The 15,570-nt window shown below is 34.0% G+C and overlaps 1 protein-coding gene across 3 annotated transcripts in view; it reads right to left on the bottom strand.

Moving 5' to 3' along the window:
* MCTP1 (multiple C2 and transmembrane domain containing 1) overlaps positions 1-15,570 on the bottom strand; it is a 539,870-nt gene that overhangs the window by 232,921 nt on the left and 291,379 nt on the right. For all 3 annotated transcript variants that reach the window (XM_007469753.1, XM_007469754.1, XM_007469755.1), the window contains 2 exons: positions 14,753-14,864; positions 6,777-6,815 (listed from right to left, as the gene is read on the bottom strand). In XM_007469753.1, coding sequence (XP_007469815.1) covers positions 6,777-6,815; positions 14,753-14,864 — 151 coding nt within the window. The remainder of the gene's footprint in view (positions 1-6,776; positions 6,816-14,752; positions 14,865-15,570) is intronic.

Here is a 15,570-nt window from a genome sequence, read left to right as displayed (position 1 = left end):
TTAGTATGCAAAGAGCAAAAAGAGATTGATGAATTGGCGGCGGGGAGGGGAGATTTTAATTATCAAGATTTAGAATTTACATTTCTCTGTTAAAATTTGAGAAACAAAAATACCAGTCACATTTGGATCCACTGAAGTCCCCAGGCTGCGCTTTTCATGCCATGTTTAACTACTACTGTCATTATTAACTAAAATTTAGATTTCATTTTACAACCCACATTGTCATGTAAATTTAGGTCTTTATTTCAAATGAAACAAGTTAATTTTCCTGTGGACCCTTTTGCCATTTATAGCTCTGATAAATATAAAATTCACAGCAAACTAGCCAAGGCCTTCTTTTCCCTAGAGTTTCTAATAATAACAATAACAGAAAACAATAATAATGAAACACCTGGAATTACGATAATGAGTTCTAAACAAAAGTGGTGATTTTAATATGGAGGGCAAGAAAAGCAGAATAAACTCTTCAAGAATCCCAGGGAAGACTTGTCCTAAATTATAATTATAGATATTTAGTTACACTTCAGTCTCCATCAAGACAAGAGGTTGGCAAGTGAGGGAAAGTGCCATTTTAAAAGTGCTAAAATTATAAAGTAACAATAAATGGAAACAGAACGAAAGCCAGAGGTATCAAGTTGATGAAGGAAAATAACTGAAGTTATTCTGAATGATGAATTGTTGAACTATTTCTGCTGAGGTTTTGAATTTATTAAGTAGCAAGATCCATTGGTAATATTGTTTTTAAATCTATTTTTTGCCTCGAAAAAACCAACACAGACTACGAAAATTTCTCCTCAAAGATCAAAAATCCTTCTGTCAATCTAAGAGTTAAGGAGATTTTAAATTAAAAAATCTAGAACATGTATTCTTTTTCTCAGAGAAATAAAACTAAAGGACAGTTCATTTTTTCCCATAACAAATGAATATGATGCTATTTTTCACCCTTCTATGTAAAATAAATCGCAGAAATCTTCACTGTCTTTGCCATCAGACAAACAAGGATAGCCACTGAACTTTTATTGAAAGTGGTATCTTTTGTTAGCCTTAATATGTACAGGCCTTTAAGCCCATTGCGTGTTATTTTAATTCAGCAATTCTATGACACTCAAGACATTCACAATAGACTGGAAATTGTGAAGCCTGAGATTCCAATGTCAAAGTCAAGCCAGGTAGCAGTATTATTACACAGCATGTTTTTATAGGTGCATAACTTCCTTTTATGAATACCTCTTTGGGCATTTAAGAGGTAAAAAAATGAATAAATTCATAAGTAAATAATTTTCATAGACTTTCCTGGTCAGACTGCAATCTAGTTATCAAAGCTGTGGCTCTTGGATGCCTCCGTCAAGTTGACTAAGCCTATCAATGTGTCATTGAAAACAGGGATGTGAAGTAAGTAGAACTGCACACTGAAACACAATTTTCTGGTTCCTCAAATAGATGTTCATATCATTTATATGCATTAAACATAAATATAATCCCCCTGCAGCTCCCACTGTCCTTTCAAATATTGTTGAAGGGAGAGAGACAAGGTCAGCTCCCCAGAGGACCCACCAGGCTGAAGCCTGGCCTTGCTTTGTCTTTTATTTTTTTTAGAAATTTTACCTTAAGTGTTTCATATGTGTGTGTATGTTTGTAGATATGTATATATAAATACATGCATATGTGTGTATATATTGCTGTCAACCAGGGCTTGAGAGCCAGTCCTTACACAATTATGATTAAATTTCATCGTAAACATTTAGGGGGCTTTAAAACCAATAAATCTCCTCCCGGTCACACTTAATTTAACATATATATATATATACACATACATACATATGTGTATATATATGTATATCTAACATATATACATATATATGTTAAATATATCTGATATACATTATATGTATATACATATATACCTTTGAATTAAAAGGCCATGTAATCTGTGAATGAACCCTTAGCTCCATCATCCTGGAGTCAAGTTACATTAGTTCCCTTCCCTTTGATCAGCCCAGAAAGGGTCTTGGGAAACCATCAGCTGACTTGGTAGCACACATTAGCAATGTGAAGGCCAGTCTATGACCCCAAATTAAACATCTTAGAGCTAGCACGCAGGCATTATGGAATCTATCTTCTGCTTGAGATTACATTTTGTCCTTTCACTTTGTGCCAACTCATCCAGATTCTCTCCCTAAAGGACCCACAACATTTTAAAAATTCAACATGAGTGGTCAAATAAATGTAATGCCATTGTTACAGAAATCCCTGTAGTTATGAATTACAATACATAAAAATGTATGATCTCTTATACCTATGGGAAAACCCTGTCAAAACAGCAAGAAAAAAATCATCCCAATATAAAATTTAATTATGGCTCCATGTATTTTGAGGGGAATAATCAAATATTTACTGACATTAAGCTATCTCTATTTTAAATAAACTTACTACAAATTTTAGGAGTGTAATTAATTGAGGTAAAAATACAGTCCTTTAGAATGCAAATGCTCATGCTATTAGCCCTTTGTTTATTGCAGCATCGTGGACTCTTAGAAGCCTTAATTATGAGGTTGACTTTATAGCATTTCCGAATAACAGAAATTTGGGAGGACAAAATTAATAGTAAGAATTTTTAGAAGAATTTTATATTTCCTTCAAAAACACGTCAGCAACTAATTTTTTCAAATACATAGGCATAATCATTTGAAATGAGACATCAAAGAAAAGCCATTTTGGTCATTCACAGTTGAGAAAGTCAATGACCAATAAGGTTTTCATTTTTTGCAATTTTTTAAAGATCATCATCTATGTATTATCAGGATGTGAGGTCTTTGTAGAAAGGACATGATAATTGTTAAATAATGACATTTTTCCCCCACTATGTCTGACTGTGTGAGACACTTAAAAATGTGTTAATCTGTTTCTCTACCGTTTCTTAAATTAAAGCACTTAGAGGTTTTCACTGATGCATTTTTAATGTGTCATCCAAGGTGTCAGGTTTAACTATGCCCTGCAGACTTACAGTGTTGAGAGTGTTCTCTAGTTTAAATTAACAATATCCTTGCCAAAAGTCTTATTATAAATTGCCTCATTCAACCAGTGAATAAAGTGTTTTATAGTTCATTAAAATTATACTAAGTGATTAAAATAAAATCTTTATAAAAAAGATATATAACTAAAAAAAAATAAGCCATCAAGTAACAGAAGATATGCTAATGAGATGTCATCACATAGTCATATTATATTATTCAAAGGATGAACTCTCTTTAAAACAATTTTCAACTGTTATTGTTGAGAATAGAAATTGCAATGTGTATGTCTTTATATTATCACAATGGTTACTTCTCAAAGAATTAAAGTGATTTATTGAAAGCACATAAGTTTATTATCATACCCACTGATAAACTCATTCTTCTATGTTAAAACACACACAATGTAGTACAAAATCATTTGCTTGCCATCTGATAGAGGCAATTATTTCATTATTTATTTTCCAGTTTTTGTTTGACCCCCCACAGAATTTATTCACAAAATTCATATACACCTTCTCTTCTAAGCTCATGAAACTTTCTTGTTGAATAATTTAGCCTTATAATAAATTATCAATGATAAGCTTCTTCTAAAGAATAAAATATTACAATAACTCAAAGCATCATCATTTCTCTGCCAAAATGCATTCTGTCACCTAAGTATAATACTTTGACCAGGATAATTATCCAGTTGCCCAAGTTTATGGAGACATCGATCCCCTTCTTCTTAAAATAACATTTTTCTACAACAGCTGAGTGGGGGCAGAATTAGAAATGTGCACAATGGAAAGTGTGCTTGTGGAAAACCAGAATGAATGTTTTAAAGGATGCTACTATCCCCAAAAGAGGAAACACTACAGAATTTATAATTATTTACTGGCTAACACACCATTTAAATATAGCATGTACTTTATACATTCTACTTTTCAGGGGTAAGTTTAGGTGTATTTTTTTCCCACTCATTATTAGGTGGTAACACATTTACTCCAAATAATATCTAAGTCTGTCCTGAACAGCAATTACTCCTCAAGTCGGCTCTTCACCTCTCTTGTTTTCATTAGTAAATACAACCCCACATTATGTGATTGCCACAGATTAGATTTCCATAGCAGAAAAAATCTTCTATTGGCAAGACAATGAAAATGAAAAGCAGGTATTTAAGTAATGGAAAATTCCATGAGCTGATGAAATTGTATACAGGGGAGATGTGCATATTAAAAAGCTAACAATATCAATAATGCACTTCCCCGCTCCATGGTTATATCACTTCTGAAAAAAACAAGCAGAGAAAAACTCCATACTGGAGAGAATATCTAACAACACTATCTGACTCTACTGAAGTCTTTGCCACAAAGTGTATAATTCTCAGATCTCACCTTCACCATGGGTGCTCAAAGACAGGCAGCATACCGAAGCCCTGCTATAAAAAAGCAGACCTCATTCCCAGAAACCAAGATTCCAAAGAAGAAAATGACCTATTTATATGAAAACTTCACCTTTGACTTTGAGCATAGTTCTATCAAATGTAAAATACTTGTATTTAAGTGTCATGCAAATAAATTATATTCTCTTTCCAAAAATAAAAGAGGAAAAATCTTTACTCACACAAGAATCTTTAAGGGGAAGGCTGAAATCATTAGAAAAGGGATGCATTTCCACAACACAGTAACACAGTAACACACGCAACTACACGGTACAGTCATTTATCCCTTAGTTTCTCAGGAAGCACAATTTACTTGAACATTGTCCTCCCTCCTTCAATCCCTGGAGGAAAGAATTGGGGGAGCAGTCTCATTGCATGTGAAGGATGGCGGACTAGGTGGTAATTGAAATTTCAAACTTTCCCTGGATTTTGAATTTAACACTCTGCTCTTGTAACACTAATATGGATGAATATGGCACATGTTTTCGGGGACACTGACAAACTGAATGAATTATCAGGTATTCAGTATGTTCTCAATGGAAAAAAAAAAACCAAATGATTTTCTTCTACACGTCATTCAATATCTCCATTAAACTTTATAAAACTGAAAATCCCTTAGGCTAAAAACCCAAAAGCCATATTACCATGTACACTAAAAATAATCTCCCAATGAGTGCAGTTAGACACAGGGAATTCTGTGTCATCAACGGCCAGCTAGAAAATTTACCAGTTTGAATGTACAATTGGATTATTAGTAATTAAAAACTCTAAGAAGTTTAGATACAAAAATAGTAAAGAGTAGATGTTTATTTACTATTTTTGTAGATCAAAGGAAAAGACATGGATTTATGTTGACTTAATTGATCCTTAAAATTAAATTTAAACATAAATTAAATGAACTATTTAAAGAAGAATCTTTATGTTTGTTCTTTTACCTTACAATAAAATGGATTATTCCCACTAATTAATACTAAAAACTATATAATATCCTGCTCTAGCATTACGTGTTAACTACAACTGCAAGAGAGATATTGTTACATATTAATGGATTACAATGTTTTTACATAGATATAGTATAAGATAGACACAGAATGAAGAAAGCCAAATTACCTGAGTTTTTAAACATATAAACTTTTAATATAACACTAATTCTGAAGTACAATTACAAAGAAAAAAGTGTAATACACATATAAACAGTGCAAACATTTCTTTAAGATTGTTGAAATTTTATTTTGGCCTGTAGAAAACATAGTGAACAGTAAGTCAGAAATACTCAGCAATTTTCCTTAATAAATGTTTTTCATTTTATTAAAATGATAAAGGTGATTTTTAATGTGGACCTGACCTTTTTATGATCCAAATTATCTTTTGGTCATTAATTCTATAATAACTGGGAAGAAAGTTTTTACATTAAGAAATACTTGTTAAAGCAATTAAGACATTACCATAACTAAAAAATCATTTTGATAAATATTTTCTTAATTCACAATAATGAAAGTGACAAAATCAAAGAAAAATTTAAGTAATAGCATGATTCAATCAGAATGGAAGAAAAAAGATTGTCATGTTCCAGGGTCTAAGAAAATGAATCACTATTCAAAAGGAATACCAACTTTTAAAAATAGAAATTTGAGCAAAATAGATTTTCACAAACAAAATCTCTTTGATTTATTCCAAGGAGTAGTCATACAAAAGTCAGTTTCATCTTGATATTTATTTGTGTCCAAGAGTGGTACCACCACTGAACAAATTAGAAGCTTAGTTTATATCTCATATATTTCACAAGTTATAAGAAGAGCCAGAGCTTTGTAAGGTATAGGATCCATAAACTCCTCTCACTCCCAAGAGCTATTTATTTCTTGAAGTGAGAAGAGGCAATGATGGAAAATTGTTCTCATGATACACTCCAAAGATGTAGCAATAAAGGGATTTTTGAGTTTAGAAAATCTTAGACTCAGTTTTCAGTGAACAAAAACAGTAAATTACAGGGATCTTCCTTCTCTCTGGAGTTGTCCCTACCCTAGTGCCATTATTTTATACCTGATCTGGAGCAAAGGCATTTTCTAGACCCTGTGGTACAGAGAACAGAAACCAGATGTTGCGAATGATGCTGAGAAGTGACCAGAGGTTAGCAAGAGGATGATTTGGATGTGATTGATCAGTGTGATTTCTATTTACTTAAAAAGCATCACATGGTTTGCTTAAAGTTTATGGGGAAAAAAAAACAATTGAAGAGTGATGAAATCCTGAGGTATAGTTTAACGAGGCATGAGAGAGATTGGGAAAGCAGCTGATAGTGCTTCTCAACAAGAAAAGCTGAAAGATCACATGCTAAGTGTTACCTTACTTGATCTTTTCCAACTCTTCCTCATTAGCATTGTCTGTAAATGAAATAAAGCATTTTCATTATCTTATCACTCAAGTACAGGACAGGGCAGCCAGTTGTTTTCTGGAGGAAGCTTGACATTTAAACAGCAAACAGTTTCCAGCAACAATTATACAAGACAAAAATTGTTTTTCACGTACGCGCAGCTAGAAGCACCTTTAACATTCAAGCAGTCTTTCTGGTGAGAGTTCATTTCCTTTATTCTTTTGTACAAAGAGATGGGACAGTATATTTTAAATAGAATGGAAAATTTGAAATATCTTATTGATAGGAAAAAAAACACACCAAGTCTCCCAATTAGCAATTGTTACTTTTGGTGGTGGAGGCTGATGATGTACCATGACTTTACTGGGTGTATAATAACTTTTCTCTTCAAACTCATTCAAAGTCCGTTGCATTGGCAGCATCTTAGAATTGTCTCTGCTTCCAGTTAATCTTTAATTACATCAGGGTTTACAGATGCTTTCGACTGAGAAAAGATGCTGCATATCGTGATGGCTATTAGTGGATCTTCCTGCTAAATGTTTAGCCATGATATATCCTTTAAACTAGTTTTTTCGTGTCATAGTAAGAGATATTTATGACTTCAAGTTTTAATTAAGGTTGATGGAGGTCTGTGATGAGTGCCCAAGACCGCTGGTCTCTTGCATACAGTAACTCATAAAAATCCAATGACTTTTAATTTCCTCTCCAGTTTAAAAAAAATTCTCAATGAACACTGAGGTATTAACTTCCTGATAACCTCTTTACCCTCTCTTAGCTTTATCATTACTTTTAAGGCAGATGAGGGAATATCTGGAGCAAAGAATACAGCTTATAGAAATGCTTGCCATATTTATATATCAAGGAAGTACACTCGTGCCTTTAAGAACTCTATCTCCTTCAGCAAAATTCACTATAAAGCAAGACCATTTCAGAAACCACTCATAAATTACAAAAATACAAAAAAGGAAAGATTTTAATATAAGAATAAGTCCTTTAGTAGGCAACCTTTGGCCTAAACCAAGACAAAGGAATTATGTAGAGGTTCTAGAAGGGGAAAGGAGAAATATCATAAAATTGTCAAGGTAAGGATACATTCCTCTTTTCTGCAGATAGTGGTTTTATAGGTTACATGTTCTCTATATACACTCTGTGTTAGATATTGACCAAAATATGGAAGAGAAATAGACTTCCTAAGGTTACAATAGTTCCCAATTTTTTTCAAATAGAGTCAGGAACTGCAAAGTATTATCTTATATTTTTTCTAAGTACTAATGTCCAATTTATTCTGAAGCAAAACCCACCATCGGGTTATGGAGATGGACGTTTAATAGATGTTTGTTGTTGACGTTAAATGAGTTAGTCGTCATCATCACCACCACCACCACCACTTTCTCATCACTAAAAGGCAACTGGACACGAAATACTTTTGTGGTATTGCACGTTCATAAAAACTGCCCCGTGAAGAGTCAGGCAATAAATTTTCAACTTTCTCAGAAAGCAGAGTTTCAGTGAACAAAGAATGATAATTCCTAGGGACAATGTTCTGAGTCAAATCAGGTGAGAACAATTAACATACGTAAATCAAAAAGGAAAATCTCTTAACTCATGGCCATTTACCATCATCAACTAGTATCAAAGAATCTTACCAAGTTCCATTTGGTAAGAAACGCTACTATGAAAAAGGGGCTAAGAACATGAGGAACAGTTGACTCTCAGGGCAACACTATTCAATATTACACAGATTCACTACTGCTGATCAAAGCCACATCCCCCCACTCAGAACCACTGCACGCAATTAACCTTCTACATGTAAAGCAAACTATAGGGTTGGTATTTTCCTGTCTCTCAAAATCAGTCTTACAAACAAGATGCATGGTATTACTTTTCAGATTGGGACACTGATACAAACAAAAGGTCAGTAATTTCCCTACGTATAAGTGTGAAAGATTTGGCAGTTACAGGGGCCAATTCATTATCTTCCTGGTTCAGTTTCTAGGAAACTGGGTTTCTAGGGTTAAAGTAGATTCAGTAAAACTGGAATCAGTATAAAAGTTTTCTAAAGAGTGAATTTAACAGACGTACTATTAACATTGTTACCTTTACTAACTGTGGGACACTTAGAGAAGAAAGATTGGGGAATGTTAAACATAGGAGATGAAGCAAATTATAGAAAAATAAGATTTATTTTTTGCTATTTGATCTTAACTTCAGCTGAGAAACATATGAATTTGTTTCTGAAAGTGTCATTATCTAATATTATAGTACCTTCAAATTCTTTATTAGCAACTCAACTTTCTTTGAAGCCCAATAAATGGAATAAGTAGCATAAAAATATGGCCTATGAGCTGCAGAACTGATTATGTTTTTAAAAGGTTCCACAGTCTCAATCCATTTTTTGCTTTTCCCTTTTGTTGCAGTGATTTTTTTTTTAGGCAATTACATGACTACTATAGATATAAAAAAAAATCACAGAATGGCTAGATACTATGGTAGATACGTATTATAAAACATATATATTAACTGTTTATAGGTGGATATTTTTTCAAATGTTAGCTTATGGAATAATTCAGAATTTTTTCAAAAATAAACTATAGAGAAAAATATATTTTTTGAATTCACTAAAGATCAACTGAGGTTAATTCATATGTTTCTTAAAATTTTTTACTTTTTAGCTTTAGCCAAGCAATTTGTTAGGTCTAGGTTTTCTAAGAGAGTGTGTAACACAAATTAACTCACTTTTATTTCATAAATCCTCCAATGAAGAAAGCTGTGGATTGAACTCTGCTAGAAAAAGAGCCAGAAAGAACTCAAACACACTATCAGACCAAAATACCATATATATAGGACACACATATATGCACTACACACATTTGCAGGATCAAACAGGGCATGCATTCAAAACAGAAATGACAGTTGTGTCATGCAAGTCATCAACATGTCCCCCAAGAAGATTTTGGTTTCTCATACATACAATGCAGAAAATTAAAAAATATATATATCTGTTCACATCTGGAGTCTTTTAAAAAAGACTCAATCATGACTCAGTGGAGAATATTTTAATATAAGCAACTATGAAATACTTTTGCTATGACTCATATTTACTTCTTAATTAGCTATAATTAGATGTTCCATGTTTGAGGGGCTTTAGTAGATACAGTAGGCTGATAGGGTTTTCAACTTTTTCTTCCTTTTTACTGAACTGGCAATCCACACAGGGAGAAATCATCCCAACCACATGATTCATGGAACACACTGTCAGTATTAACAGTGTCTTAAACACTCACAAGACAACTGATTTAGAACTCTTAGCACTTTGTGATGCTAAGCCCTCTGTATTTCCTCATTTCTTCCAACTTTTGATAGCATTTCTTAACATTAATGTTCTATTTCCTACTTGATGGTTAGGATTTATTTGTCAATGGCTCTTGAAATTCATATCATCCATTCTCCATGTTAATCCATAAAAAATATTTAGCAAAGTCTTATAAACACAGGCATAAGAATAAACATGTGCTTTTCTGAACTAAAGTCTTAAGTCCCAAAAGCTTAAAATAGGTTATTTCTGAGCTAATAATCAAAGAGAACAGAACTCATAATTTTGCTGTGTGAAGGTCAATGCAAAATCATCCTCTGTTCCTTCTCTATACATCATTCTGAATATTAAGTGGACTTGTGAAGCATTTAGTAACTGATTTCTGGTTTGCTGCATTATGAAGTCTGAATTTCTCTAAATAAGATTTGTTCTTGGATAATTTGTGGAAGTTCAGCATGTCATTTTCACTGCAGCAATATGTTATATATTTCAGGCATATAAAAATTTAATTTGAAGATACATGGGATAATTGACTGTTTTTAACCAAGAAATTTCAAATGTATTCCAGGGAAATATATTTAGCCAATACTAGACATGTTACCAAAAGAAAAAAATACAGTGACGTGCTTCTAATTCATTGTCATCATTAGAAATCTTGAGAAGAGCAATATAGACTGATTTTAATCAGATTATCATTAATAGAATAATTTTAAGAATTCAATAGGAAAATTAAATCATTATCTCCAGTATTGTTTGTGACAACCTCAGGGATTTGAATACGGAAGTAAGAAGGAAACTTAAAATACCTTTTCCTGGACCTTTGAAGCATCCCATCAAGCATTCTCTAAGAATCCTCTTAGAGATTCATCCACAGCCTACTGAATAACCACTAGGTACAGAAAGCTGGACTAGGTTTTGAGAGGAGTCATCATAAGAAAGGTAATCAGAAGCAATAATTTATATATATATAAATATTTATGAATTATTATTATTTTTAACCAGGAGTGATGGGCTATAGGACGGAAGTGAGGTGAGGTACATACAGGTATATTTTAGGTAGGAAAGGTCACATTGGAGAAAGCTTGGACTTGAGAGGAGGTGAGCTGTGTAGGAGTCTGTATGGCTGGGATAAAGGTTACAAGTGAGGGAACACATGTCGCTCATTGGAGAGTCTTAAAGCCCTTCATCAGGAGTTTCCATTTCATTAGAGAAATAACCACAGGTCACTGAACACTTAGAAGAATAAAGAGGGAGTTATAGAACTTGGTACAATGCTTATAGATGCTCAATAAGTGGTTTTTTTCAATAGATGCCTACAACTGGCATCTCTTAGTCAGAGTGTCAAAATCTTCTAACTAGTGTCGCTTGCCAATTTTAGAGATCTTAATTAATAAACAGCTCTAGAACTGCTATATAGACCGAAATAAACAAAGGGGGAAAAGCACAAATTTATGTCTTTGTTAGAAATTTTCATCATGTAAAGCATATGCTTAGAAGCCCCAATCCCAATCTAGGAATCCGATTAGCCAGGATACTGGGGGTCCCAATAGAATTTCCTGTAGGGGACCTTTCACGCTTCCTCCCCTGTCCCTGCCCCAGCTGCTTGTCCACAACCAACCCCAGGCTCCCGGTTATTGATCACGTCCACAAGGAGGAGCCAGTATAGCCACACTGGTCACTCTCCTCACTGCTTCTCAGCTGTGGCTGAAGTCACCTGATAAGCCACTTGCTTCTCTGGTGAAAGAGAGAAGCCAGGTGAGAGTCCAACATGTGAAGGAAGAAGACACCGGTTTTCAGTTGCTGCAGCCGAATCAATCCAGTGCTATTTGGGACTGTGAAGGGGGAGGCATGAAGTAAGGCAAGCAAATGAAAAATACTCAGCAGTAAAAGATTTTTTTCCAAAAAGCTGGGGTAGCCAAAGAAATCTGAACCAAGAAAATGGCATGAAGATTTCAAGAAGAACTCTTTGTGTTAAGGGTGACTGTGGCTGGAGAGATACGATAAGGAGAAAGAAAAAGGAAGAAAAGAAGATTAATAATACCAGATTTTTGATGTGTAACTGTTTCATGTAACCTGTTTTTGTTCCTATTCGTGTTCGATAAATCACTGATGACCAATAACCGACACTATAATATTTTAAAATGATCTTTTCTAATTAGAAAGACAGTGTGCCTAAATAAGTTTGAACAGCAGTGGAGATTGAAGGGTTTTTGTGAGAATGGTTGAAGAAAAACGAATGTCAGGAACTACTTTGCCTGTGCTGACATATATTTCTGTGTAATTTAGAACAACTCAGCAGCCTCGTCATAAAGTCTCTTGATACTAACTTAATCCCTCAAACCCTCAGTTTGATGTTAGAGTATTTAATAAATATGCTTTTAATGTAAAAAATCAGCAGACCCTCCATCATCAAATCACCCAAATAACTAAAATAGCTGCCATATCATTTGAATCCCCAGTAATACTGGCAGTTTGGATGGTTTGGAGGCACGCCCTAAGACCTCACGCACTTAGGTATTTTCATTTATGGTGTTGTCCTTCATTAAAATAACAAAGGATCCCCCCCCACATATTCTGTCACCGAGTTTTGTTGATTTTACCTCCTATAGATAAACTTCATTTCTTTCCATCTCTACCTCTGACAATTCTAATCCAAATCTCCATCATCTTCCACCAGGATTTTCAAAATAGCTGCTAGTTGGTCTCCAAGCATTCATTCTTACACTTTCATCTGTTTTCTACAATGCAGCTACACAACAAAAGGCAAATAAAATGATGCCACTTCCTATTTACAGACTTTTCAAAGGCTTCCCATTGCTCTTTGGGGAAAGACCACAAACCTTAACACGGCCAACAGTCCCTATGCAGTCTGGGTGTCTCCCTTTCACTGTCATCATGCACCAGGATCTTTCACACTCTGTTTGCTTCCACCTTCTCTAAGCTCCAGTAATTTTTCAATTCTTGGAGTGCAGCTTGGTTTCTCTATCCACAGGGCCTTTGCATGTGCTATTTCCTGTGCTTGAAATATTTCCTCTCTTCCTGTGTTTTTGCCTTTATCAACTTCTATTCACACTTCAGACCTCATCTCCCATTTGACTTCCTTGGAGAATTCCTGTTCCCGACTAGAACAAATTCTCCTATATTTGCTCTACAGCAGCATGCACCTCTCTTTTATGGCACTTAAAACAGTTGTCATTTTACATTTCTTTCCATGATTATTTGATTTCTGAGCTCTCCACTGGATTTCAGTTCTACTGTATCCAAAGGGTTTAGCACAGGATTTGGCTTATAGTAGGTTCCTCGTGAATACCAGGATTATTTGAATAAATGAACACTTATACTTTATTCCTGTGTATGGATTAGCCAGCTAGCATATACTCCTTGGCTTGCACTGGGTGAAATAATATATTCTGAATTGGTGACTTTTAAAATGATGGGCTTTTATTTCTAAATTTTCTCTGTGAAAAAATGTCCTCACACACCCTTCCATCTGTGCACATGGGCCTATGCCTGTGCACATACATACATTCTTTCACAGTGCTAAGTTCTCCAAGTAGGTATTATTTGATAGTACTTGTTCGAAAAGAAAATTTTCTTCCTCACTGAATGAAATATAGATACTTAAATCATTCTTTGCAAATATTCCATATGTGCTCGTTGTTTAATTTTTTTAAAGGATAGAGAAAAATACCTTGAAAAGGGTGAATTTTTCAATGAGTTTAAAACACTTCCAAATTTGAAGTTGTCATTCACTATTTTTATTTACAATCTAGGGAAAAATGCCAATAATACCTTTCCAGCAGAAAACATATACCAACTTTAATCATGCATCATTTTAAACCAGCAATACACACATTGCTGAAATAGAGTATTTAAACTTGCCTAAAAAATTATGTCTACTCCTAAAATGTGTTGCAATCAGAACTAGTGAGAATAGCTACCAGTATGTGAAAGTACCCTGAGTCTAATAAATAAATTCTGGTAAATTGTGGCAGAAAGTGCACTGGCAAGCATACCGATGCAGGTCAAATCTGATATTTTTTAACGTCACTTCAACAGTGCTGGAGTAATTAGCTCCTCTGTATCCCTTGTCAGTTTCTCATAGCAGCATGGTGTGCAAGGAAGTACAGACAGCCAGGGCTGGAAAATGGGTAACGCCGATATGGAAGCCCATCAAGAAGATGAAAAGTACTCACTAATCATTCATCAAACAAATTCCAGAAAGCAAAAACTCTATTGTAATTTCACCTCATTTTCTATGTTATGGTACATCTGACAATATAATCAAAATAGTAAGGTCTGGACACCTCAATGTGGAAAAATATAATCTCTGAATAAATACCACCATTTGCTACAAATAACAGTCTGAAATTGGAAAATAAAATAATGATAAAAGATGCAAATGTATCCCTTATTTATAAGAGGTTCTGATCTGGAGAATAAAATAGGAAATTTGAATTCAAAAAATACAATACAACTAGACTACTGATACCCAGGATACTCACAGAAACAAAGAACAGGTCAGATCTTCTTATGCTGTTTCTCTTTAATATTACCTCTGGGTTCAGAGAAGGCTCAAGACATTTAAACAAGTGAGAGCAAGAAAGCTACAACTAGGCTGAGGGGGAACTTACCACATCCCTGTGTTCTCCTTCCTTAGGGGTAAGGACGACTGAGAGCAAAATGATTCCAAGATCATGGTCAGGATAATGGGGATCTTTCAGTGTTACGGTCACATCCGTGGGCCTATGATATAAAATATTAAGATTTTGAGCATGAAGGAAACCATCGACAAAAGGCAAACTACTGAATGAGAAAAGATAGTTGCAAATGATATATCCAATAAGGGTTTAATACCCAAAATATATAAAGAACTCATACAACTCAATATCAAAAAAACAAGCAATTTGATTTAAAAATGGATAAACATGTTTCCAAGAAAGACATGCAGATGGCCAACAGACACAAAAAAAGATGCTCAAAATCACTAATTATCAGGGAAATGCAAATCAAAACAACAATATGTCACCTCACACCTGTCAGAATGGTGATTATCAAAAAAGCAACAAATAATAAGTGCTTGTAAGGTTGTGGAGAAAAAGGAACACCTGTATACTGTTAGTGGGAATTTAAATTGGTGCAGCCACTATGGAAAATGATATGGAGGTGTCTCAAAAAATTAAAAATAGAACTATCATATGATCCAGCAATTCTACTCCTGGGTATCTATCCAAAGAAAACAAAAACAGCAACTGGAAGAGATATATGCACCCCTATGTTTATTACAGCATTATTTACAATAGCCAAGATATGGAAACAACCAAAGTATCCATTGATAGATGAAGGGGTAAAAAAGATGTGGTATTTATGTGTGTGTGTATACATACATATATATATATATATATATATATATATATATATATATATATATATATATATATATATATACACA

Source organism: Lipotes vexillifer, unplaced genomic scaffold (genome assembly GCF_000442215.2).
Source record: "Lipotes vexillifer unplaced genomic scaffold, Lipotes_vexillifer_v1.1 scaffold67, whole genome shotgun sequence".
Classification (NCBI taxonomy): domain Eukaryota; kingdom Metazoa; phylum Chordata; class Mammalia; order Artiodactyla; family Lipotidae; genus Lipotes; species Lipotes vexillifer.
The sequence above is the reverse complement of the archived record's forward strand: the minus strand, read 5'-3'. Positions and strand labels throughout refer to the sequence as shown.